This window comes from Chionomys nivalis, chromosome 17 (assembly GCF_950005125.1).
Source record: "Chionomys nivalis chromosome 17, mChiNiv1.1, whole genome shotgun sequence".
NCBI lineage: Eukaryota > Metazoa > Chordata > Mammalia > Rodentia > Cricetidae > Chionomys > Chionomys nivalis.
The window spans coordinates 8,432,685-8,456,260 of NC_080102.1; the positions used below are offsets into that span (position 1 = coordinate 8,432,685).

General features: G+C 36.7%; 1 protein-coding gene and 1 long non-coding RNA gene across 5 annotated transcripts in view; one reads left to right on the forward strand and one right to left on the reverse strand.

Annotated features, from left to right (window-relative positions):
• The window catches only part of LOC130889087 (uncharacterized), a 143,945-nt gene extending 131,660 nt beyond the window's left edge, over positions 1-12,285 (reverse strand). For both annotated transcript variants that reach the window (XR_009058489.1, XR_009058488.1), the window contains exons 1-2: positions 12,225-12,285; positions 2,815-2,949 (exon numbers count right to left, since the gene is read on the reverse strand). This is a non-coding gene — a long non-coding RNA (uncharacterized LOC130889087). The remainder of the gene's footprint in view (positions 1-2,814; positions 2,950-12,224) is intronic.
• Positions 12,286-12,497: 212 nt separating this feature from the next.
• The window catches only part of Emc2 (ER membrane protein complex subunit 2), a 36,129-nt gene continuing 25,050 nt past the window's right edge, over positions 12,498-23,576 (forward strand). For 2 of the 3 annotated variants that reach the window (XM_057792577.1, XM_057792576.1), the window contains exons 1-5: positions 12,503-12,573; positions 18,671-18,784; positions 19,977-20,041; positions 20,362-20,447; positions 22,349-22,406. In XM_057792577.1, coding sequence (XP_057648560.1) covers positions 12,534-12,573; positions 18,671-18,784; positions 19,977-20,041; positions 20,362-20,447; positions 22,349-22,406 — 363 coding nt within the window. In that variant the 5' untranslated portion in view covers positions 12,503-12,533. Of the gene's footprint in view, positions 12,574-18,670; positions 18,785-19,976; positions 20,042-20,361; positions 20,448-22,348; positions 22,407-23,576 lie in introns of all 3 variants that reach the window. The other variant, XM_057792575.1, reaches the window with a different exon arrangement.

Here is a 23,576-nt window from a genome sequence, read left to right on the forward strand (position 1 = left end):
AGAATTAAAGTTGTATTATTCGACACTTGTATCGTGGTTTTTATCATTAAGAACATTAAGAGGAAATTCTAAACATAAAGACAAAAGAAAAAACATTTGTATATTAGTAAGATTTATCACTGGTATTTTTATAGGTTAAAGAGGTAATATTTTTGGTTACGTTTAGGAAGAGATGGGAAAGACAGGTATAACTATAACCCCACTGCACTTGAATTTTTCATGGGTTTCCTCAATGTTTTATAAATTTATGGAAACATTGGGGCTTCTTTGGTCTCTGGATGAATATTAAAGAAAACTGTCAATATATTTGACAAATTAAAGTATATAAATTGGTAAAGTATAGCTGAAAAGGATCCTTCTGAGATACTATTTTTTAATCTACACCAGCCATCCATTTAACTGTCGCTAAGCAACATTACTCTGTAAAATATTACAGACTTTGTACCAGAACAGAATGATAATGGAAAAGAAAATAGGAATAGTCCAAGGAATGATGACTTCATTACAGTGATCACTTTAACCAGGGAAGACTTATTCGAGTGTTAACTACTGCGCTACACTTTCAGACATTTCTACATTTATTTTTCTCGAGAATCTTCCAATGTGAGGAAGATTGCCTTCCATCCAATAAGACAGTCAGACTTATAGGAGCTTATGTTTTAAAATACCAAGAATGCCAGAAGTTGAGCCAAGGTTTCAAGATTCAGAATTTTGAACAGCTTGGATCTTGAATCTAGAACAGCAGTGTTGAGGCACAGCAGCTGCAATTGAGAACCCAAACCAGCGGAAGAGTTTCCGGCAGGCAGTAATTGTGGTTAAATATTGTGTACCCATATTTCTGCTATGTGCTTGCTTAGTTTTTAACTTGCATGAATATAATTCCACTAGGGTGTCTATTTTTTAATGACATTTCTTCAGAAAGAACTCTCTTTATATATTTGTCCATTAGTAAATCAAGAATATCCTTCAGAAGCTGAGCGTTCAAGTTTTCCAGAAAATATTTTTATTTTGTTTAAATGAATACACCCTTTTCTCTCAAATGTAAAAAAAAAAAAGTCTTTTTCTAGTTTCAATAAATTTTCTACTTAAGTTAGTTTTATATAGCTTAATTTTAAATGACTATGATCTGAAAAGGCAGAGAACTACTCTTAAAATCAGACCATTGCACTCTAGTTGAACTGTTGTTTTTCATTTAAATGTGCTTAGCATGCATCTTATTGTTGATAGTCTTGTCTGTGTTGACATTTCAGTATTTATTCATTGATAACATGCTGCCAATTATAACTATTTTCATACGTGATGAACCAAATTTAGCTCTTGATAGTTAAAAAATATTTAACTATTATCATTAACACTTCTCAAAAATGATGGCCACATCCTTTCATTTTTTATTATTTTTTAGAATGTAGAAACTTAGTACAAATTATTAGTCTATTAATGAACCAAACTAAAACTTGTGAGACTAATTCACAATGTAAAGCTATACAGTACCAAACTGATTTCTCATGCCTTTTACTCATATTGAGTTGGGCTATATTGATAAATACAATTTCAGACTATTAAATTATCCCCTAAAGAAAAATTATGGAGTTTCTTAATTACTACAAACAATATATCGAAATACTTTTCAAAAGTTTGATTGTATATGTTATTCATTTCAATAGAGTCCAATATATTTTTAGAGAATTCTGATAAAGTAAAACCAACCCCACAATGTAATAAAAATGTAAGTAACTTTGAGAGATTATAGTATTGAGGGATTGATAACTTACAGTATTTCCAATTTTTATTCCTATCTAAACATATTCCTTGCTTTACTATCTTATTTGGATGTAGGAGTTTAGTTGGGAAATTTACCTACAAAATTGTTTTATAACAGAAAATTACATTTCTTTTTAACACTAATATTGGAAAATTTGACTAAATAGAGAATAGTAAGGCATCTTTTTCCACATAAGGATATTAATGAGATTAAAACATTAGAGTATAAATAAGAGAAAGTATAGAATTGTAGTGATAGAAGCAGACAGAAATTTGAATTATTACAACAGGCACCACATGCAGGCAGGATTCTCATGGGAGTTTCCTGTATCATCAAGTGTCTAGCTTAGCTCATATCATTGATTTAAACTTTTCCATCTTCTAATTTTAATGGCTCTGCTTTCCCATGGGCTGCCGTAATTTATCCCAGTTTCTTAAAATAAGCAAAACTTAAAGTAGAAACACTATTGCTGAATTTTATTGTCTTTTTCCATTTGCTAACAAAACCCCTACTTGTAGCGATAACAGTATCTTCTGCTCGTATTCCAATAAAAATGCTTTTTACATGTTCATCATTTGTTACTGAAGCCATTTTTACGTTTATGAAAAATGTGTAAGGCATTTTTTTCTGCTCCAGGGTAAAATTTAAGAAACTGAATTTTGTCGAATTTATGAGACAAGAGCTATATTCAAATCAAATCTGCTACAAGTTTGTGTCATGAGATACTTGAAGCCTAATTTTATTCTTCTTCTTAGATCAGGAATCCTTCTCCAAACATGTCTCTAAAATAAACACAGCTACAGTAGCTCATGCTTTCGAATATGCTCGCTCCTTCAGAGATTTACTGAGAAAAGAGAAAAAAAAATCTTAAATAAGCCCCAGCTGGGAACCATGTGCTAACACACGCAGTGACTTCTTTCTTTAAAGATACAGAAAGTAAGAATAAGAACCAAGTCCATTTATCTGGAAGTGTTATGCAGAAAAAGCCATTCTAGTTATTTCCACCTTGGAAAAAAGTGACTTGCCATTTCATATTGCCCCAGTTTACCTACCAAATGTCATGTAGAGATTTTGTCAGCATTGCCAAGAGCGTGCTATGATGCGATTCCAGATGGAAGCTGGCACTGTTTTCTGGGAGAGTTGGATTTAGTCCGTTTTCAGGAGTTGTCTAGTGAATCCTTATAATCCTATGGTGTTAAAAATAGCAATTTTCAGAGACAGTGAAGTGAGGTAAATAGTGGTTATTACCGAAAAATAACCAAAAAGATGACAAATCTTTTCATTCTTTTCCCTCTACACCCTATTCCTTATAATCCCACTAATCCAAAAATGTTCTCAAATTCGTAAACAATATTTGGATGGAGCTTCTGGTTTTCCACAAATACTCACTGAGCCTCTGAGCTTAAGTGTTGAACACAACATGCCAATGACAAGAAGAATTTAAAGTTTGGTGAAAAACTTAAGTAAGCAATACTTTCAAGACAACAGAATAAATATGTCTGGGGAGAGGAAATGTATTTAGCCTCTTCTACCTTGTCCTTTATCTATACTGTAGAGTTGGCGAATGAGGCAATTGAGCAAGTTGATGTTACAGAAATCCTCAACAACTAGTATCTAATATTTAAAATATTGTCATTGAGCTCAGTGTAGCTGTGCATAATTGTGACCTCAGCATCTGAGAAGCCCGGGAGAGAGAACTGAGACTTTGATGCTAGCCTGGACTACATACTTACATCTACATCTTGCCTCAAAAAGCATCTAAAAATATAAAACAGAAACAAAATATGGCCAGACAGAATGAGGAATGCTTGCTACTCATGATTCTTGTCATAATTAACAAGTGCCAACATGATGATTTGACATTTCAAGAAACTAGGGCTCAGCAAACACATTGCTCTATTCACTAAATTTCTATAGCTACAAGCTCTGTAGAAGACTAGTATGTTGACAAGCCATTGCTACTACTTAAAATTTAAAGGTGCTGTACACATTTGGAATGATATGCAGAGTTGGTAATGAGTTAATATAAACTAGTTAATAAATGGAAGTCTACAATCTTGAGTTCACCAAATATAAAGCATTAGAATCTGTTGACATGTTTAAGACCAACTCCATCTAAAAGATTTGAGGAACAAATACAACTCAAGTGATACCCATGATACTACTTGCTACTAGTTTTGCAAGGATGATTCCCTATTTGAGTTTGTTTGATGCTTTTTCATGACTAGATTGTATGCTGACGCCTGGAGAGTCTAGAAGACAGTGTCAGATCCCTAGGAGCTGGAGTTACAGACAGTTGTGAACCACCATGTGAGTTCTGGGATTCAATCCCATGTCCTCTGGATGAGCAAATCTCAAAATATTGCCGTTACTAACAATTTATGTAAACCGAAGTACTTCTCATATTATCTCCTCTTCTTTGATGGACAATTGTTCTAGTCCACAAATCAGAATACCAGAGAACCTAGACAACAATGAGGACCCTAAGAGTGACATACATAGATCTAATCTACTTGGGTAGTAGAAAAAGACAAGATCTCTTGAGTAAACTAGGAGCATAGGGAACCTTGGGAGAGGGTTGAGGCAGAGAAAGGAGCAGAGAAAAATGTAAAGCTCAATAAAAATTAATGAAAATACAAAATAGGAACCCCCCAAAAATTGAAAATATTAACATATTCCAGAAATACAAAGAACAAAAGGAAACTACAATATTATAGCAGCAAACTAATTTATAGTGAAATGGTAACAAGATGAATTAAGTTGTAGCATAAAACACATTTATGTTGTTCCTTATATTTTTATGATAAAGATTATTAAGTAAAAATTATGTTGCAGGAAAGCGTTTAAAGTAGAGAACATGTTGTTTCCTCAGGGGAGTAGGTGGTGAAGTATCATGGTGTTAATGAATTGAACTTAGAAGGTGCACACAATTTCTGGAAACACTCTGCCAAGACATTGGCCTTTTACCTAAATGAATCTATGGGGTTGACTAAGTACTGCTCTATTATGTGTAAATGGTATATGATTTATGAACTGAACGACGAGACTTTATGCTCAATGTGGCTATTTGGCTTTTATGCTAATCTTAGGCAAAAGTATGATTAGTGAAAGAAAAGGATAGCCAATAAAGTAAGCGGTTTGTGATTAGTGGCCATGGTGGACAGCTCACAATTATAGCTCTTAGAGAATGATTTAGTCACTTGTAGGTATAACGAATGCTACTATCATCCCATTAAAAAGAGGGGTTGCTGCAAAAGGAAAATTACATCTGTAACAGAATAACACATAATTATTAGCATATGTATAGACAAATATTTAATGCTTACTGAAATAGTGCTTTTATGAACATTTATCAAGTTATGAAGTTATGGTTTTATTCTGCAAAGTAGAGTCTAGAACTTCTCCAGGGACTACCAGGTCATAGGGCTAATACCGAGGGACTCTTGAATATTTAGTATTCAACATGGATATTTATGAATATATATTTTTACACAAGGACTGTTAGATTTACACAGATGTATGAATGTCACTGAAGAGAATATGCACTATGGGGAAATTAAACAAAAATTGTTAGAAAAAGAAGACTCAAGTATGGTTATAAATCTCAGAGAAGAAGCAGCTCCAATTTATGAGCCATATGGGGGAGGTTTCTGGGTGTATTCTTTCTGGACGTTCTTTCCTCCTCACCCTTACAACTGTGGCACAGAGGGCTGATCACTAGTATGAACTCTACTGGAAAAAGACTGACATGACCTCACTCGAAACCATTCCTAGAGACTCTCCTTTATTTCTGAAGTAATGATATGACATCTATGGCATGTGCATTTAAATCTACACACAGTGTAAATGGCAGAAAACATGAAAAAGTTAAAATTGTCCAAAATGTTACAGCTTGGCCAGAAAGGGGATTTGGGCTTTTCTGGTTAAATGGTAATATTAAATTATACATAATCCTTAAAAATTTAATAAAAACAATGTACCATATATTCTTCTAACAATTCCATGCCCATTTGACTATTGGAAATGTAAGCTCTAAGGGAAGTTTCCTTCCAAACATTATGTGTCTATTGATATGAAATGAAGATCAAGTAGTAATTGTTCTCTTAAGTGCAAAATGGATTGTGATTTTAAATAAATATAGATTGTGGTTATAATCTACTAATTAAAACTTATATCATGAGTATAAAATCATGGTAAATCTGTATATGATATTTTAGTGAGACCAGTTTACTCTGATACATAATTGTTCTGGCAAATATATTGTGCTGCACTACATGAGGGACTTTAATTCACTGTGACTAAGAAGAACATATCAATGAATAGATTCTAAATACATAATTTGAGGAGGATGCTGAGTACCACAAAATCAATTAACACAGTATTGTGCTTTGTACTATTAAATAATGAATGTTGAATGGATACCATAAAGACTATTAAGTTTAAAAAAGTTGTTTTAGTCTTACATAATGTTTGGAGATAGCAAATTGATTAAATAGACCATAAGACAGGTGTATTCTAAAACATTTTGGATCCAGTTTGATAACTAATATGAAAGGTTAGCCCATTTCAAAGAATGTGAACACATTCAATGTTATTCTTGTCTAATCCTACTTCATTCTGATTCATTTTCATCTGAATACTTGAAATAATCTAGAGATAAAAAGCAAAATCAATACAGCTTTCCCTAAAAGGAATAATGCAGATTGCAATCATTGATCATTTTTCATGATGTTGATACAACTAAGTAAGCTAGTGTCTCACATCATGATGACACATTGACTCATACTGTGGGTAGTATTATAATTCAGTATTTAGATGCTTAGGTATTTTATTCATATTTATCACCATATGGGCCAGTGTGTAGTCAGGTAAAGCCAGTATGCTAACATAACTAAACGAAAATTCATTTTCAAATAGTGAGACAGTAGGATCCAAATTTTTGAGAATATTGAAGGAAGGCCATGTCTGTACCTTAAGGATCACAATCTTATCTGTAGAACAACAAATCTTCTCTTTGTAGTTTAGCACATTAATAGAATATTTTGGGATATAGAAATTATTGTTATTGCTGTGATTTTTTCTAAGTGTGCCTAAGTAAATAAAATTTAATAGATATGCTAAATACTATAGGCTATAACAATCTATTCCTTACTTAAAGGAATATTCTTTGTAAAAAATTTCCCTTGAATATGTATTCCTCATCATTTACTAATTATTATGTTATGCATAGTAAGAGGTTGTGTTATTATATTTTCATGCACACATAGCATTTGTTCATATTCATTTTCCAACTACTATTCCTTGTCTCTACTACTGATTCCTTTCTAGGCATAGTGTACTTTTCTGTTTCCATGACATATATAAGATGACATGTATATCTATATATAGAGATATAAATCTCTATTCTAAATATTAAAGAAAACCTACTATCCTCTGTTGTTCTCCCTGCCTTCCCTTTCAAACCTTTCCATCCTTGCCATATAGTCTTTCTACTTTCATCTCTCTCTCTCTCTCTCTCTCTCTCTCTCTCTCTCTCTCTCTCTCTCACACACACACACACACACACACACACACATACACACACACAAACACTCACACAGACACACACAGTGTATATATCGCAGGTATTTCAACTTGAATATGTCATATAGCAAAGCATCACTATAACCTCAATATAAATAACCCAACTTTGGTACTCTTCGTAGTAAGAATTTAGGCATATTGTTTTATTTGGGGCCTGCAATAAGAAAATACAACGTTCATTAGAATATTTTATGTATGAGCTATCATCCCATTGCAGTAGAAAATAATAAAGTATGTAATAGATGAGAAAAAATTAAATACTGAAGTGCTTTTTTATGATAGTCATTAACTAGAAACTATTTTTTGTAGGGTGGTCAAGAAAGGCCTTGTTATAGGTACATGCACTTAAAATGAGATCTGAATCACAAAAGATAGTTTCCAGAAGCTCTGGAAAGGACAGTTTTAGGAAAAGACTTGCAAATGACAGGTCCAAGGCACAAATGGGCATGGCATCTTTATGTAATTAATCGGGTAAGAATGGCTGGTGTCTAGTGAAAAGAGATAAAACAGGAAGAGAAATGCATGCATGTAACAATAGGCAAAGTCCCATATGACCACATAAAACTTTTGGAGCATAGTTTTATCACTACAAAAGAGTATTTGTTAAGGACTTCAAGAAAAGAGCATCTGGGATCTGGTGTTGTATTTCACACCGATTTTACACAGCCAGAATGAAACTAAGTTGGTTGGATGTCTGTTACTCAGGCAAGAGACAGTGATGACTTAAATGAAGGCCAGAGCATTTAAAAAGTCAACCCGAGGGAATATTTGGGATGAGAAATGTAGAATTTAGCTGACAAAATAAATATGGGGGAAACATCAGAGAAAGAAATTAAGCATATTTCCTCTGGCCAACTATCATTTAGCTTCTGCAAGCAAGTGATCAATCAACTATGATGAGGAATACCACGGTGGGTGAGGGAGGAGATATTAAGTTGTTCTGGTTGGGATATACACCAGTGAGTATGTATTAGCTACTATTCTAAGTGAATACATCAATGAATACCACTGGGTATTGGAAAATTCATGAATCTAAGAGGCATCAGAATGTAATAGCACTTTTAGGAGTCGTCTTGGTACTAAGACCAGGAGGCACTGTCTACATGGGAAAGTCAATGGCAGCGAAGGTGGTTCAAATAAAAATGGCCCCCATTGGCTCATATATTTGAATTCTTAGTCCTCATGGAGTGGTACTACTTGAGAAGGACCAGGAGGTCTGGCCTTTTTGGGTAGTTGTGGAATGTTGGAGGAAGTGTGTCACTGCAGCTTGGCTTTGAGGTTTCAATAGTCCAAGCCATGTCTAGGGGCTCTCTCTTCCTTCTGCCTGTGAACCTGGGTGTAGAACTCTCAGCTACTTCCAGTGCCATGCCTGATTATGTGCTATGATGCTCTCTACTATGATGATAATGAACTAAACCACTGGAACAGCAAATACGTCATGGTCATAAGAGTTGCCGTGGTCATGGTGTCCTTCACAGGAACAGAACATTAACACACCTGCATTATCTCTTATGACAGGGATTGGTTTGAAGTCTATTTTGCAGAGATTAAAATAGGAACATCTGTTTGTTTCCTTGTTCTATTTGTTTTCTGTTCATGCTTTGCATCCTTTTAGCCTAGTATAGAGTTATATTTAGTGATAAATTGTTTTAGTCTGCTAACCTGTATTTTTTAATGTGTGAATTGAAACACTGAATTTTAGAGTTTCTATTGAAAGGTGTGTATTGTTCCCGGTTATTTTGTTAATCTTTTTGTGTTTGAGAATTTTTTTACACTTATATCTAATAAATGTTGCAGTATTAAATTTTCCTCCTGTAATCTCTTTATTGTGCATATCTTTTTTTTTTCAGACCAAAGTGTTCCTTCCAATATCCTATGCTGGGCAACTTTAGTGGCCAATAATTCCTTTAGCTTGCTTTTATCATAAAAAGTTTTCATTTCGCTGGGTGGTGGTGGCGCACACCTTTAATCCCGGCACTCGGGAGACAGAGGCAGGCGGATCTCTGTGAGTTCGAGGCCAGCCTGGTCTAGAAGGGCTAGCTCCAGGACAGGAACCAAAAAGCTACGGAGAAACCCTGTCTCGAAAAAAAAAAATTATTTTACCATAACTTATGGCAGATATTTGCTCGATATATTAGAGTGAGTTTGCAATTACATCCATCGAAGTCTAAGAGATATCAGCCCTTCTTGAGTTTGAAGTGACAAGCCAGCAGTTATTCTGACTAGTTGCCTTTGTATGTGACTAGAGTCTTCTCTTTTGCATTTCTCAATATACCGTTTGTTCTGTATATTTAGGGTTTTTAAATTTGATATGTAATGAGGAGTGTTTTTTTTTTCTGGTCTTGTTTATTTGTTTTGTATGCCTCTTGTATTCAGATAGGATTCCTTTCCCTATATTTAAGAATATCTTCTGTGACATCATTAAAATATTTTTATATCATTTGAATGAATACTTATTCTTGTATAATTAGAGTATGTAGGTTTAGTCATAGTTTTTGCCATATTCTGTTCATACACTCAAAAATTTTCATCTATCTTAACTGAATCATTCAATACTTCTTTTGTCTTCATATCTTCATGTATGACATATTCAATAACATTCATTCAATTAGTGAGGTTTTCCACTGAACTTTTTATTTGAGCTATTTTATTTTCCATTTTCATCATCATTTTGGTTTCATTTCCAGTATTTTTATCTCTTTATTAAATTAAATTTTGACAATAAAAATTGACTCCTTCATTTCATTTTGCTACCTGTGTTCTCTTATGTAATATTTAAGACCTTTGCAAGCTGTTTTTTTTTTTTTTACCATAATTAAAAGTCCTTTAAGTTCTGCATCTGAACTTTTATGGAAGACATTTTAACTGGGAGTCATTTCAGTGAGGGTAGTAATTTTTGGAGGTATCAAGTTGTCTTAAGTTTTCATGTTACTTAGGTTTATGTCCTAGGATATGACTATCTTGAATTAGAATGTTGGTTATGACTTGTTATTTTAATTGAAATTTCCTCTCTTCTTTCAGTGGACATATTTACAAAATTAATAGGGAATTTAATGTTTAGCTGTGGTGCTATTTTTGGCTGTTAGATTGGTGCTCCATGTACCAGGCTTTATCCCTAGACTGGACCTGTAGGTTAAGTATTGTCTGGTGATAATAGAGTAGAACATGACTATAAAAATGGTTATTAAACAGCAGTTAGTTCAGGGAGTAGAGGGGCGGATGATACTGTGTGCACTGATAAGTTAGTGTGGGTAAAGGAGACAGTGAGCAATCCCAATGAGACTAGTTTCGAGTTTGATGATAAATGGAAGTAGCAGAGAGAGGCATACATAAGTGTGGTAATAATTGAGTCAATGGAAGAATCAGGGGTGGGGACAGTGAGACACTTGGTTAAAGGCAGACTAAAAGCGGAAGTAATTATATGTGTTCAGATACCGTAAAGTAGGTCTGCCTTTGAGTTTCGGGAGATGCAACAGCAACAGGAATGAGAAAAGAGAAAGAAAGGGAAAAAGGGAAAGAGGAGAGAGGGAGAGAAAGAGGGGGTAGGGAGATGGAGGAGAGTACAAGCCTGGGCAGGAGTGCAAGAAGGAGAGGAAGAAACGGTAGGAGACAGTGTTCTATAACACAGTGTCTTTTTAGAGCATTAGTATGAATTTAACTGAAACTTTTACTATCTTTTTGAATGAAATCTTTTTTTGTTTTAAGGCTTCTTAGTCTGAGGAGGAACTCCTTCAAAATCTAATCCATGTTTATAAGTTTCCTAGTCTTTCCTATCTTTTCATGGCTCGTTGGTGGCAGGTGGCAGTGAGTCACCCATCATCTTAAAAATTCCCAAGGGCTGGTAATAGGGAGCTGTTGATCACAGATGTACATTTTTGTTTATAGGAGGAATACCTGCATTAACACTCCCATGGAGATTTTAGTCAACAATAGTATCACATCATATAGTTACTATTTTGGTAAAAGCTGTTACTTGTTCTCCACTTCCCAACATGGTAACTACTAGAGATGATGGATGAATTAATAAACTTGTGGTATTCATCCCAAATAATTATTCTGTACATTGTAAATAAATAATTTTGTCAATCGTATCTCAATAAAGCTGGGGGAACAACACCAAAAAACCCCACCCCACCCCCCAAGCTGGGCTGTGGGTTACAACTCTTTCAGCCTCAACTTTATGACCTTTTCCTCAGTAACCTCTAGCTATAACTGATTTGCAGTGTATTTTTATCCCTCCCCCACAACCTTATATATCTTTTTTCTGCAGTGTGATATCTTCATTGCTTGAAATACTAAATGCTTGGCTGGGGACCCTCACATTTCTTGCTGGCAACACAGCCATTTCACCTTTGCTACAGGAGATGCGGTCTAACGTTTTATGAAAGCAAACTTTCAGTGTGAACAGAGGCTACGTTTAGGCGCCCAGGGATCTTTATTCTTCTCTTCAGTCATTCTTTATAAGTAGATACACATTGAGTGCTCTTATGAAGATTTTAATCTAGACTTGTGATTGAAATGATAAAGAAAATAAATACTATGGATGCAGGCATGAAGTTGGGTCTTATGAACATAGAATTTCTTGGCACCGAGGGCAGAAAATGCAAATGGAGACTACCACATTATCCTTCAAACCGTTCGTAAAACTCTGTTGTTGTTCTGTTTGTTTGAATATTAAAACCCCATAGAAAGCCAATGCCATTATGTACGTAGGAAAGTTGGGAGTGGGGCAAATAGTTGACTAGAACGTTGTTTCAGAAGTCTCTGAAGAAGAGAACGAGTACATCTGTGTAAAGGAAAATGAAAGGGAAGAGCGACTACTAAAGACGTCACATTTGTTAAAATCTCAGGAGAAAAAAAAAAGAAAAAAGAAATTTACCTCAGGCCAAGCCAGCTCCGCAGCCCGGCATCCTTTTCTGCACCTCGCGCACCTCGCCCGGTCCTGCCCTCCGGCCCCGCCCTGCTCTCCGGCCCCGCCCTGCCCTCCGGCCCCGCCCCTCCGGTCCTGTCACTCTCTTTCCGCTGGTTCCGCCCCTCTCGCCCTGAATGCTGTGCAAATGCACAGTGGATCCCGCCCCCTCTCCTCCGTCCACCAATAGGACGTGGTTTCGTCATTTGCCACCGCCCGGCCGCTGGTGACGATTGCGTTTCCCCGCCCTCTCTCCCGCCGCCACCGGGTTCTAGGAAGATGGCGAAGGTCACAGAGCGTTACGACGTGACTTGGGAAGGTAATTTCGGGCGGGGAGGGCGCTGGAAGCCCCGAAGCCCTGGGACGTGGTTCCGGAATGCCCGGTGTCCCGGGAGAGATTCGTCCTGCGCTGTGTCCTCCGCAGGGCAGCTGTCCCTGAACGGGCCTCGGCGGCGTACCTGTCGCCTTTGCCGGTCCCTGCACCTATCCTCTGCCTCCCTTCGCCGTCAGTCCTGTCGTCTGCTTAGGAGGCAGGAGGGACACGGGGCTGCGACTGTCACACTTCGTGTGGCTTCTGGGAGGCGTGGAGGAGGCGGAATCCATGTAGTAAAGCTTGTCTGAAGCCAAGAAATAAATAGGTTCAGTGAGGCCTTTGCTAATTATTTAGAACAGTTATAGCGTGTAAAAAGGTGTGTGGAACAGCCATAAACAATGACGATTCTTCCACATACACTATATATATAGAACCGGGTCGTGAACCTGCGCAGAGCACACACAACATAGCTTTCTACTTATTCTCTGTCAATACTGCATTTTTCTGAAGGGAAATGTAACTGGTTAATTTGGCGGCATGTGTTCGTAGGTGATGGGCTTTTCCTGTCAGGTTCACCAAGAGTGGAGATCTTCAATAAATCTTCAAATAAAACATTCAAATCTTGGATCAGCTCCGTAAGGACTGTTACCTCTCTCAGAAACGTTGGTGGGAGTCATTCTTAAGAGAATAAATGAGTTTAAGTGTGGAATTTCTGTTCGTGGACAGTGCGTATTCCAGCAGTTAGCATGGTGCAGCGCACTTCTGTAGGTAATTTGCCCGCTGAATGGCTTCGTGGGATCTTTAACATATAGAGTGAAATTTACACTTGTTGTTTGATCAGGAATAAATCTCAAGTATTATACAGGGCAAAAGTTTATTATACAGCCCCAGTGCTCAAAGAGTTCACAATTTAACGGAGCAGCCAACCTATCAATTCATTTTTTTTCAAGACAGGGTTAAGGTGTGCATTCATTTTTATTTTTACTTATTTATTTGTTTGTTTGCTTTTTGAGACAGGGTTTCACTGTAATTTTAGAGCCTGTCCTGGAACTAGCTCTTGTAGACCAGGCTGGCCTTGAACTCACAGGGATCCGCCTGCCTCTGCTTCTGGGCACTGAGATTAAAGGTGTGCGCCACCAATTCATTTTTAAAAGGTTTGTGTCCGACTGTACCTTTAGCTGCACAGTAGATATATGAGGGGATGTTCTTTTCAATGCTTTTAAAAATGTTTTAAATATTTCATGATTTTTCTGAAGTGGCGTTATGAAGGTATGTATGTGACATATAGCTTTTAAAAGCTGTTAGCATGCGTACCATCAAAGGAAAAGTAGGTTTGCCACTACCAGCAAGCAAAATGACTACATAGCACGGCTGCTGTCTTGTGGGCATTCTAAAGTGTTGTGCTGTAACTAGATTTGGAATAGTTAGTGCTTTGCAGATTTGTTGAGTAGCAAAAGAAGAACTCATTTTAAAGTGGTCAGTAAGCTCCTAACAGGAGGAAAACAATTGAGCTATGGGTTGATCGTGCTAAGTCACACTGCTGGAGGATCTGGTGGCACCCAGCCTGTCCCAGTTGTGTGGCCTGACTCTGCTTGTCTTTTCTAAGTTGCCTGATTCGCCATGCTCTTGTGTTAGGGGTAAGCACATGCAATTCCTTTCACTAAGTGTTCTCCCCTCACAATTTCACTGCTGACTCCCTCCTCCCTGCTTCCAACTTTAATCTCTGGGAGCTGAGCTCAAAAGTTACATCCTACATCACAGGACCCTGTCTACTGATGTTACTGTTTTTTCTTTTTTCCTTCATCCCATAAGAAACCCCATTTTGAGATTTTGTGGATGTGGTTTCCGTGCCATATCTAGAAAACACAGTCTTACAGCCGACTTCCTGGCCTCTGACTTTCAGTCTTTGCACCCCTTCCACTTTCTGGAATGTTCTCTGAGCCGTAGATGGAGGGACTGTTTTGTAGATGGTGTCTACTGATGTTGCAGGTGCTTTCTGCGCCTTCCTTTTCCTTTAAGGTCCTAGGAAGACCTTGTGCCCATCAAATGTTTTTATGTTATCTATGTTATGTTATTACAGATCATTCCCTCTATGCAAGATTTTGAGATTTTATTTTTCTGTATGTGTGTGCATGTGTGGTATTGGCATCCCTGAAGATGTCACAAGTTTCTGCCAGGTATTTTGTCTATGATTTCTTCTCAGTTTTTCAAGACAGCTTCTCCCACTCCACCTTGAACTCACACATTAGCTAGACTGATTGGCCAATTGACTCCCAGTATCTATCTACCTGTTTCTGTATCCCATGACTGAGATTAAGGGGGGGTGTAGCAATGTCCACCTTTTTGCAAGGGTTCTAGGGATCGGACTAAGGTTTATATTCTTCTATAGCAAGTACTTTACCAGCTGAGTCACCTCTCTGCAGTCCTTTGCCTCTGTTTCTTAGTAGCACTCTTCTAAGTTCACTTCAGACTTTTCATACCGTCCTTTTGGTGGGTTCTCTATATCTATTTACTTTCAAATGCTGGAACACACTAGATTGAGTGCACACTTCACTAGTGCATTGCAGTATATAATTGGAAGAAGACTTCTGGTGAAGTTTCAATACATTGAAATAAATTCTTCTCTTCCTTCAGATTTAGTACCCACACTGTCCCTTAGGCTCCATGGCAATTTTCATCGTCCTATAACTGACTTTATGATACAGTTTTGTGGGACTGAGTAATTTTTAAAGGGTATATGCTGATTCATGTAAGTGAATGTGTAATTGGTGTTCCAGAATTCACACCGGCATGAAGGAAGTGCAGGGGTAAAGGAAGGAGTTCTGTACAGAAGACACAGGAGCAGGCAGGCTGGTTCCTCATTTTTCAAGGCCCAGGTGTCTTAGCACAATGAAAATTGGTCCTTAGGGAGAGATACCAGGCTAGCCCCTTTGGATCTTCTCTTATCGATTTTAATTACCCTTAGTGCGTAGACAGTAGTTCATAACATGAACATGATGAGTAGCTTACATATATAGTATAGAATAAAATGCCATCTTTGGGGGACAGCCCAAAATGAAAAGTATATTTAAGGAAGGATTACTCCCAAAATTTGTTTCTAGCCATATCCCTTATTTTACTTACAGCAAAGGTAACTAAATATTTTGTGGTAGTTTACACTTAGTAGAATGTTTATATAAAGTACTTACTATTAGGAGCCCTAAACTCAGACCACATAAATGGGGGCAATGTATGTGTGAAGTTGGATGAAAGACGATAGTAATGCCTGCGGAATTCACAAGTGCACGACCTCTTAACAGTAATCAAAATCAGCTTAAAAGCAAAACAAAAGCCCAAACCATAGCACTGTCCAAACATGTGGTCTCTCTGCTTTGCTTTAAATTGGGTGGGAGACTATAAAGCTTGTAATCCTGTGATTTAATAACCTAAGTGGAAAAAGTGTTAAGTCATAAGTCCCAAGTCACCATTTCTAGGTTGATGAGGCAGAGCTGACTTAAGTCCTAGTCCGTCTGACTAGATCCCTTGCTCTTTCTGCTTCTTAGTGCCTGTTGCCAGGTGTCAGCGTGTTTTTATCCAATGCAGAAGCAGATAGTAAATAGCAGCTTTGTGTATTCTTTGGCTCATATTGCCAGTTCCTATAACATTACAGCTCAGAAAAAAAAGCCATAGGTTGAAATAAAACTTTGCTTACAAAATTATTGGCTGCAAATTTTGGCCATGAGCTGATAGTTTCTTGACTCAACTTTAAATTTTCTGACAAAATGCAAAATAAATTAGCCAGAGATGCTGTAATTAGAATGAGATAATAGTGTTTGCAACTATAAATGAATATTGAATGGCTTACAGAGAAGCTTTGAGATTTGTTGATTCAGGGAACATAAGAAAATTAGCAGTATGTATTAAAAACTTAACAAATGTTAACAGCTGAAATACTGGTAACAGCCATCTTTTAAAAAAAAAATCCATGTTATACCAGATCCTGTTCAGTATATAAAATTAATTACTAATGTTCATTACAGTAACCAAATTATGCAAGTATTATTTTTATCTTTACTTAGTAGATAAGAACATTGAAGTGCAGTGACTAACTCAGGCAATATCACACAAGTAGAAAGTGTCAGTGTTGAGATTTGAAGCCTAGCAGTTTGAGTGCTGCCTTTCCACTCAGATCTCTGTATACAGATTAAAACAGAAAGTATGTGTGTACTCAGTTGATAGTTAATCATACCTTAATTATGTGGCTTAGTTCAGGCCAATACAACAATATAACATATACACCAGTGTGGATGTCTGTGGACTCTAAATCGTCTCTGCATTTCTGGAGGTTAAAAACAGAGATCTAAGTCCTGACAGATCCAGTGTTCAGTGAGGATTGGACAACTAATGGCAGAAAGCAGAGGAAAGACAGCTTCTTCTGTCTTGTTGTGAGGGCACTGTTTACCTCCTAAAGGCCCATCACCACTTTGAGTCTTGGAATTTAAAAAAAAATTTGGAAAGTGTTATAAACATTTAGCCTTCACTATCATATTAAATTTCTTCTAGAAAATTTTGGTTTTGTTTTTATTGCAGTCAGTTCTTAGCACTCCAGACTGGGCTTTTATTTATTTATTTATTTATTTATTTATTTATTTATTTGGGGCCACTGAGTCTATAATTTGTGATCCTAAAGAAGCTAAATAAGAGGGTGAGCCCAAGGAAAAACATATAGTTATCCTCCTGGCTATGGGAAGTAGACAAGATTGCCGGGCAAAAAATTGGAATCTTGGGGGTGGGGTGGGATGGGGGTAAGGGGAGATGGGGAGAGAAAAGTGTGAAGGAGAGGATGGGGGGAACTTGGGGAAACGGGATGATTGGAGATAAAGAAAGGTTGGATAGGTGAGCAGGGAAGCACATATCTTAGTTAAGGGAGCCACCTAAGGGTTGGCAAGAGACTTATTTATTTATTTTTAATGAGATTTTCTTTTAAACAAAAACAGATTTGTATTTTTTTTCTTTTGGCTCATGGTCCTGGCAAAGGCATTCTGATTCTCAGCTACTGGGGGAAGACCAAAATTTTATGAATAGACAAGACTTAAGAGGCTGATTTCCTTTTTTAAAAAAAAAATTCAGGAAGCTCTTCTGTCATAAATAGCCCCCTATGATAACTAACAGCCCTGTCAACTCATTTCTTTGGTACTGATTTTGATCCGTTCATTAGGAAAGAGCCCGAACATCTAAAGCCCACTTAAAGGTTCCACCCCAATCTTATTTATTCGAATCAGATTTCCAACCTGGGAACTTTGGGAGAGACAAACCACAGCAGAATTCTTGATTCTAGAATTTCCTGTTGTAATTTGCACAGTTGTTCTCCTGTTTTAGGTTCATTATGTTGATTTATATCAGTTTATGTTGATCTTACTGCTGCTCTTCATATTATTTACTAATTCAATCAAAGATTTCCTTAGTTGTGTTATTTTCTTGTTTACTTCCTACATGGCAGGGTACTATTAAGGAAACTTGATGTGAATATCCCTTTGTTGCTGATAGCCCAATATGGTAGTCTTGAAAAATTTTTATATTCATGAGTAAATTGCAAAAATATATTGAATATTTTGAGGTGTCTATATATGATTGTACGCTCTTTTTATAAAAAAAAAATACTCTGACTTTTATAAAACTCTGAAAGTAATCTATATTTCCCCTCACTCCTCCAGTTTAGACCTACAGCTGCCTAAAGTGATGCAGGGCCTTTGTAGAAGACCCATAGCATGGTGTTCATTATGGTTAAAGATGATTGAGATATCACAGATTTGCCTATAAGTTAGAGTTCATTTCCTTATGTAAATAGTTGATTTCATTTAGTCAATGTTTTGAAATCTATATATGTGTGCATGTGTATATTCATATATGTGCATGTGTTAAGAACTTAAATATTGCTGGGCGGTGGTGGCACACGCCTTTAATCCCAGCACTCGGGAGGCAGAGGCAGGTGGATCTCTGTGAGTTTGAGAACTAGTTGTAGTTTGGTCTACAAGAGCTAGTTCCAGGACAGGCTCCAAAACCACAGAGAAACCCTGTCGCGAAAAACCAAAAAAAAAAGAACTTAAATATTATATTTTTTCAGAAATGCGAGATAAAATGAGAAAATGGAGAGAAGAAAACTCAAGAAATAGTGAACAAATCATGGAAGTTGGAGAAGAATTAATTAATGATTATGCTTCTAAGCTTGGGGATGACAGTAAGTTTTTCAATTATTATGTATAGGCCCAGCATGTCTTATTTGTGATTCTTCCTAGTTAATGTGTTTTATTAATATTTTACCTATTATTAGTTCTATCACTCCTTTGTTTCAGGAAATATAATGAATGGTGCTTTAGTTTAAGTATGATTTATATTGTTAATAGTAGTTGCTCAGTTACTTGTCTATTTCTGTGATATAGCAACATGACTGTGACAACTAGGAGTCTGTGGTATATAGTTTTATGTCAGCTTGGCACAGCTAGCATCTTGTTGGAAGAATGACTTCAGTTGAGAAAATGGACCCACCAGATTGGCCTGTGGGCCAGCCCTTGGGGCATTTTCTTGATGGATGCTGTGTATTGGAAGGCCCAGTTCACTGTGGACAATTTGTAAAGGAAGGCAGTCTGAGCAAGCCACAAGGAGCAAGCCAATAAGCAGCACTCCTCTATTGCCTCATCAGTGATTCCGGCTCCATGTTCTTAGGTTGAGTTCTTGCCCTGACTTTCTTGGATGATAGATTTCAAGCTATAAGGGGAAATAAACCTTTTTTTTTTTTTACCCCAGATTAATTGCTTTTGGTGATGGTGTCTTATTATAGCAACAGAATAGTTAAGACAGTGTTTTTGGAGTTATGATTCCAGGAGGTTGGAGTCCATGATGGTGGAGGGAGCAGGAAGCTGAGGACTGTCTTCTTAAACGACAGTCATGAAGCAGAGGCTTTGAAAGTTCAAGTCCTGCCCCCAGAGATGGGTTTCTCCAGCAAGGTCACATCTCTTGGCCCTCCCTAAACAACTGGGAATCAAGTCCTCAAGTGTGCCAGAGACTGTGGAGAACAGTCTTGTTTAAACTACCGCAGTAGTGAAGCCATTGGACAGGCATTTAGGTTTCAGAGGCTCACAAAGATGGTAAATGTTTAGCTAGTGTATATTCCTAATGGTATTCTGGTCTGGTCAAAATGTTTTTCATGGAGAATTTTAAAATTTAGTATGTGTTAAATATTGTTTTTTTTTACTTCAGAAGATTTTGTATTGCTGAATACCTATAAATGTATTCTTAAGTTTAAAAATATTATAATTACTAATTTTCAGTAATAAGTTACATTCTTTAAAATAGTTGAAAGAATTTATTCATTTCTGTTTGGGAAATTTCATTATTAAATTCAGTTTTTTTTTCCCATCTCATATTTCTAGTTTGGATCATATATGAGCAGGTGATGATTGCAGCCCTAGACTATGGTCGGGATGACTTGGCATTGGTAAGTATTTAAACTAGTTTATATTTTACCCTATATTTAATTCGCTTTATGAGTTATATATTAGCAAATGGTTAAGGCTTACTGTAGGGCATGTCTTGACTGCTTTCCATAACAAATTTTGAATGCTGCTTTGACAGGGCTGGGGCTGTGACTCAGCGGTAGGATGCGTGGCTGGCGCGTAAAAGGTTCTCAACGACAGAACACTCTACCAGTAAACAGTAAATGAAACTAGATACTTGGGGCTATAGACGAGACTACGTAGAACATTTTTTATAGAACATTTCTGTGATGTAATAGCACTTGTTAATGCTTGTTTTCAGTTTTGTCTTCAGGAGTTAAGAAGACAGTTCCCTGGTAGTCACAGAGTAAAGCGGTTAACGGGCATGCGATTTGAAGCTATGGAAAGGTAAGCATGTAGTAAACAACCTAATCTCACTTAAACATGGCAGACATGGCAGCTGTACTTACAGTACATCATTGACGCAGACGGGCTTTGCACTCCTCAGCTCTGTCTGATGTCAGGGTACTTCTCAATCCAAATCACGCTCGTACTTCTAGGAGACAGCATGACATGAAGTGTAACCCATTTGGCACTTCTGACTAGCGAAATTGGGTCATGCTCTACTGGAAGATGCACTTTAAATCCCAGTTCCAGCACGTTCTAGTTTTTGACTTGGCCAATGAATACTAGGTATTTTCAGCTTTATTCCTCTAAAATAAGGATATTGCCAGCTTTCTAGGGTTTGAGGAAAGCATACCCATAGTCATGCATATGCTCTCAAAGTACATGGAAGACATAGTCATCACATGGATCAAGAGTTTTCAATCTTGTAGAGAAATAACTCCTTTAGAACAATACATTTAGCCCAGAAATGGAGAGAAGAGATGATCTGTTTCAACTAAAGTACAGGTGGGGATGCCTTCACACCTGTGTTGAAATGTGTCCAGTACATTTGTGGGGCAGTCCAGGCGAGTTAAAGGTTTATTGGGATTGAGGGTAAGGTGAAGTGGAGTTTTCAGCTGGAATTGGAGCTTCAGATAACAGGCAGTTATGCATGCGGGTCACTAATATGCCCTGCCAACGGGTGTCAACTGAAGATATGAAGAAACACGTTAGGTCATTTAAGGGAAGTGACAACCTTTGGATTTACTGTAAGAGCATTTTATGTACTATATAGTCTAAAAAAGAACAGTTTTAAGCTTCTTACTTCTGATACCTTTACTGTAAATTATAGCAGAATGTAGAGGATGGGTGAAAGAAATTAAGAGATAGAAAATAAACCATCAGTAACATTTTAGAAGTAAAGGCAAAAGATAAAAATGACTTAGTTTTCTGTCTTTATGCTGAGTTGTCATCAACCTAAGAAAACAACAAAAATGGGAAATAGTAGGTTTTGGTTTAACATCATGGATATCAAACTGAATAAGGAACAATTTGAATATATTGAATAAATTGTTCCTTATTCAGTTTGAGAAGGACCCATGGGATTAAAATGTAGACTAGAATTCCCCTTAGATTTGTCACCTTGTATTTGTAGGGTAGGGTAGTGCCATCACTCTAACGGGAGTGAGAATGTCATCCAGTGCTTCCTATACCTGGATGGTCAAGAGTTTTGAATATGCTCTTGTTGTTTGTCACTTTAAATAATCCGGCCTGGGGAGTTCCTACTCATTAGAAATATAGCAATGAGTATTGGTGTCTCATCTGTCCTACACTTTGTCCACTTTCCGCATAGAGCCTTGAGTGTGTGTGTGATGTTCATGCACATTCAGTCTGCTAATGCAAGTGTGACTGCAGTACCCAGTCTGCTGTTGCTGTTAAACCTTTTCCCTTTGCCTCCAAGACGTAACTGATGCCTGCCTGTTTGCTCAGTTTCTCACCATCCTTTTTCTGTGTCCTCTGCTACTATTTATAACTCCAATGCCACAATCGCAACACAAATCTCAACATCATCAAAGTAGCGTCGGTCACCAGTTCTTACTTTTCTATTTAGATGAAATTAATGGTTTTCTTTTAAAGAAAGTTTTTCTGTAAATATTTTATAATTTTTGTTTTCTTAAGAATAAACCAAACGTTCACTGTAAAATGAAAATAGGAAGACTTGCATAGCAGTTATGAATGAAGATAACAGGCGGATCTCTGTGAGTTCGAGACCAGCCTGGTCTACAAGAGCTAGTTCCAGGAAAGGCTTCAAAACCACAGAGAAACCCTGTCTCGAAAAACCAAAAAAAAAAAAATATATATATATTTCTGTATTTATGACATTTTAAGGTAGTGGTTCTTGATATATCTTTCTTTTTAAATAGATATGATGATGCTATACAACTATATGATCGAATTTTGCAAGAAGATCCTACTAACACTGTAAGTTTGTACATTGTCCTGAGCATGACTTAAAAATTATGTAAGGGTAAAATAAATGAATTGAGGAAATACTGAGACAGATTGTTCTTTTTTTATGTAGTTTAGGTGAGCCATGTTTTAGTTTAAAGATATTTGATACTCTTATTTCACCTTATTTCACTTGGTGAGGGTAGACTATGCTATATAAAAACCCCACAAGGCTTTTTTCATGTTATGAAGCTTTATAAAGTACCAGTTTATTTAGTGAATGTGGATATTTTTATTTATGTTAATTACAAATGAACGATATCATCTCAGTGATAGTTATGGAGTTAATGTAACTATTTCATTTTGTTTTTGCCTTTTTCCTATTTAATGCTTGAATTAAATTACATTAAAATGTCAATAATTATTTGTTTTAAAATTCCCTAGTTGTTTTTTTTTTAATGTGGTAATGTTTAATTTAATGTGCTGACATAGTTTGCCTCAGTTTTCCACTTATGGGAAGTTATAGAGGAGTTGTAGACAATAGTCATCTTTATGTCTTTCTATATTGCAGTACACTTAGAGCTGCAAAAAAAAAAATTTAGAATTAAAAAATGTTTTAAAATTGTTTTATTTTTATGGGTACGAGTATTTTGCCCACATGTAAGCCTATGCAAAATTTGTGTTCAGTACCTGTGGAGGCCAGAAGAGAATTGGAACTGGCTTTAAGAGAAGGTTGTAAGCCACCATGTGGTGCTGGGGTTAAAACCTCGATCTTCTGGAAGAGAAACCAGTACTGTTAATGGCTGAGACAGTTCTCTAGCCTCTACTTTCGGCATTATTAAAGAAACACTAGACTTCAGTTTTATGTCCACACAAGGTAAACTAAGAAAAGCTAGCCACCGAATGGTAATTGCACCACATGCCTTTAATCCCAGTATTTGGGAGGCAGAGGCAGGCTCCAATGCTACAGAGAAACAGAGAAACCCTGTCTCGAAAAACCAAAAAAAAAAAAAAAAAAAAAAAAAGAAAAGAAAAATATATATCTCTAAAAGTTATCACTTTACCGTTTAAAAAAATCATATAATGTATATAAATAGATTTTATGATACCAAAATATTTAATTGAACAACAGTGGCTCTGAGTGGTGGTGACACATGCATTTAATCCAAGTACTTGATAGACAAAAGAAGGTTGCATCCTTGT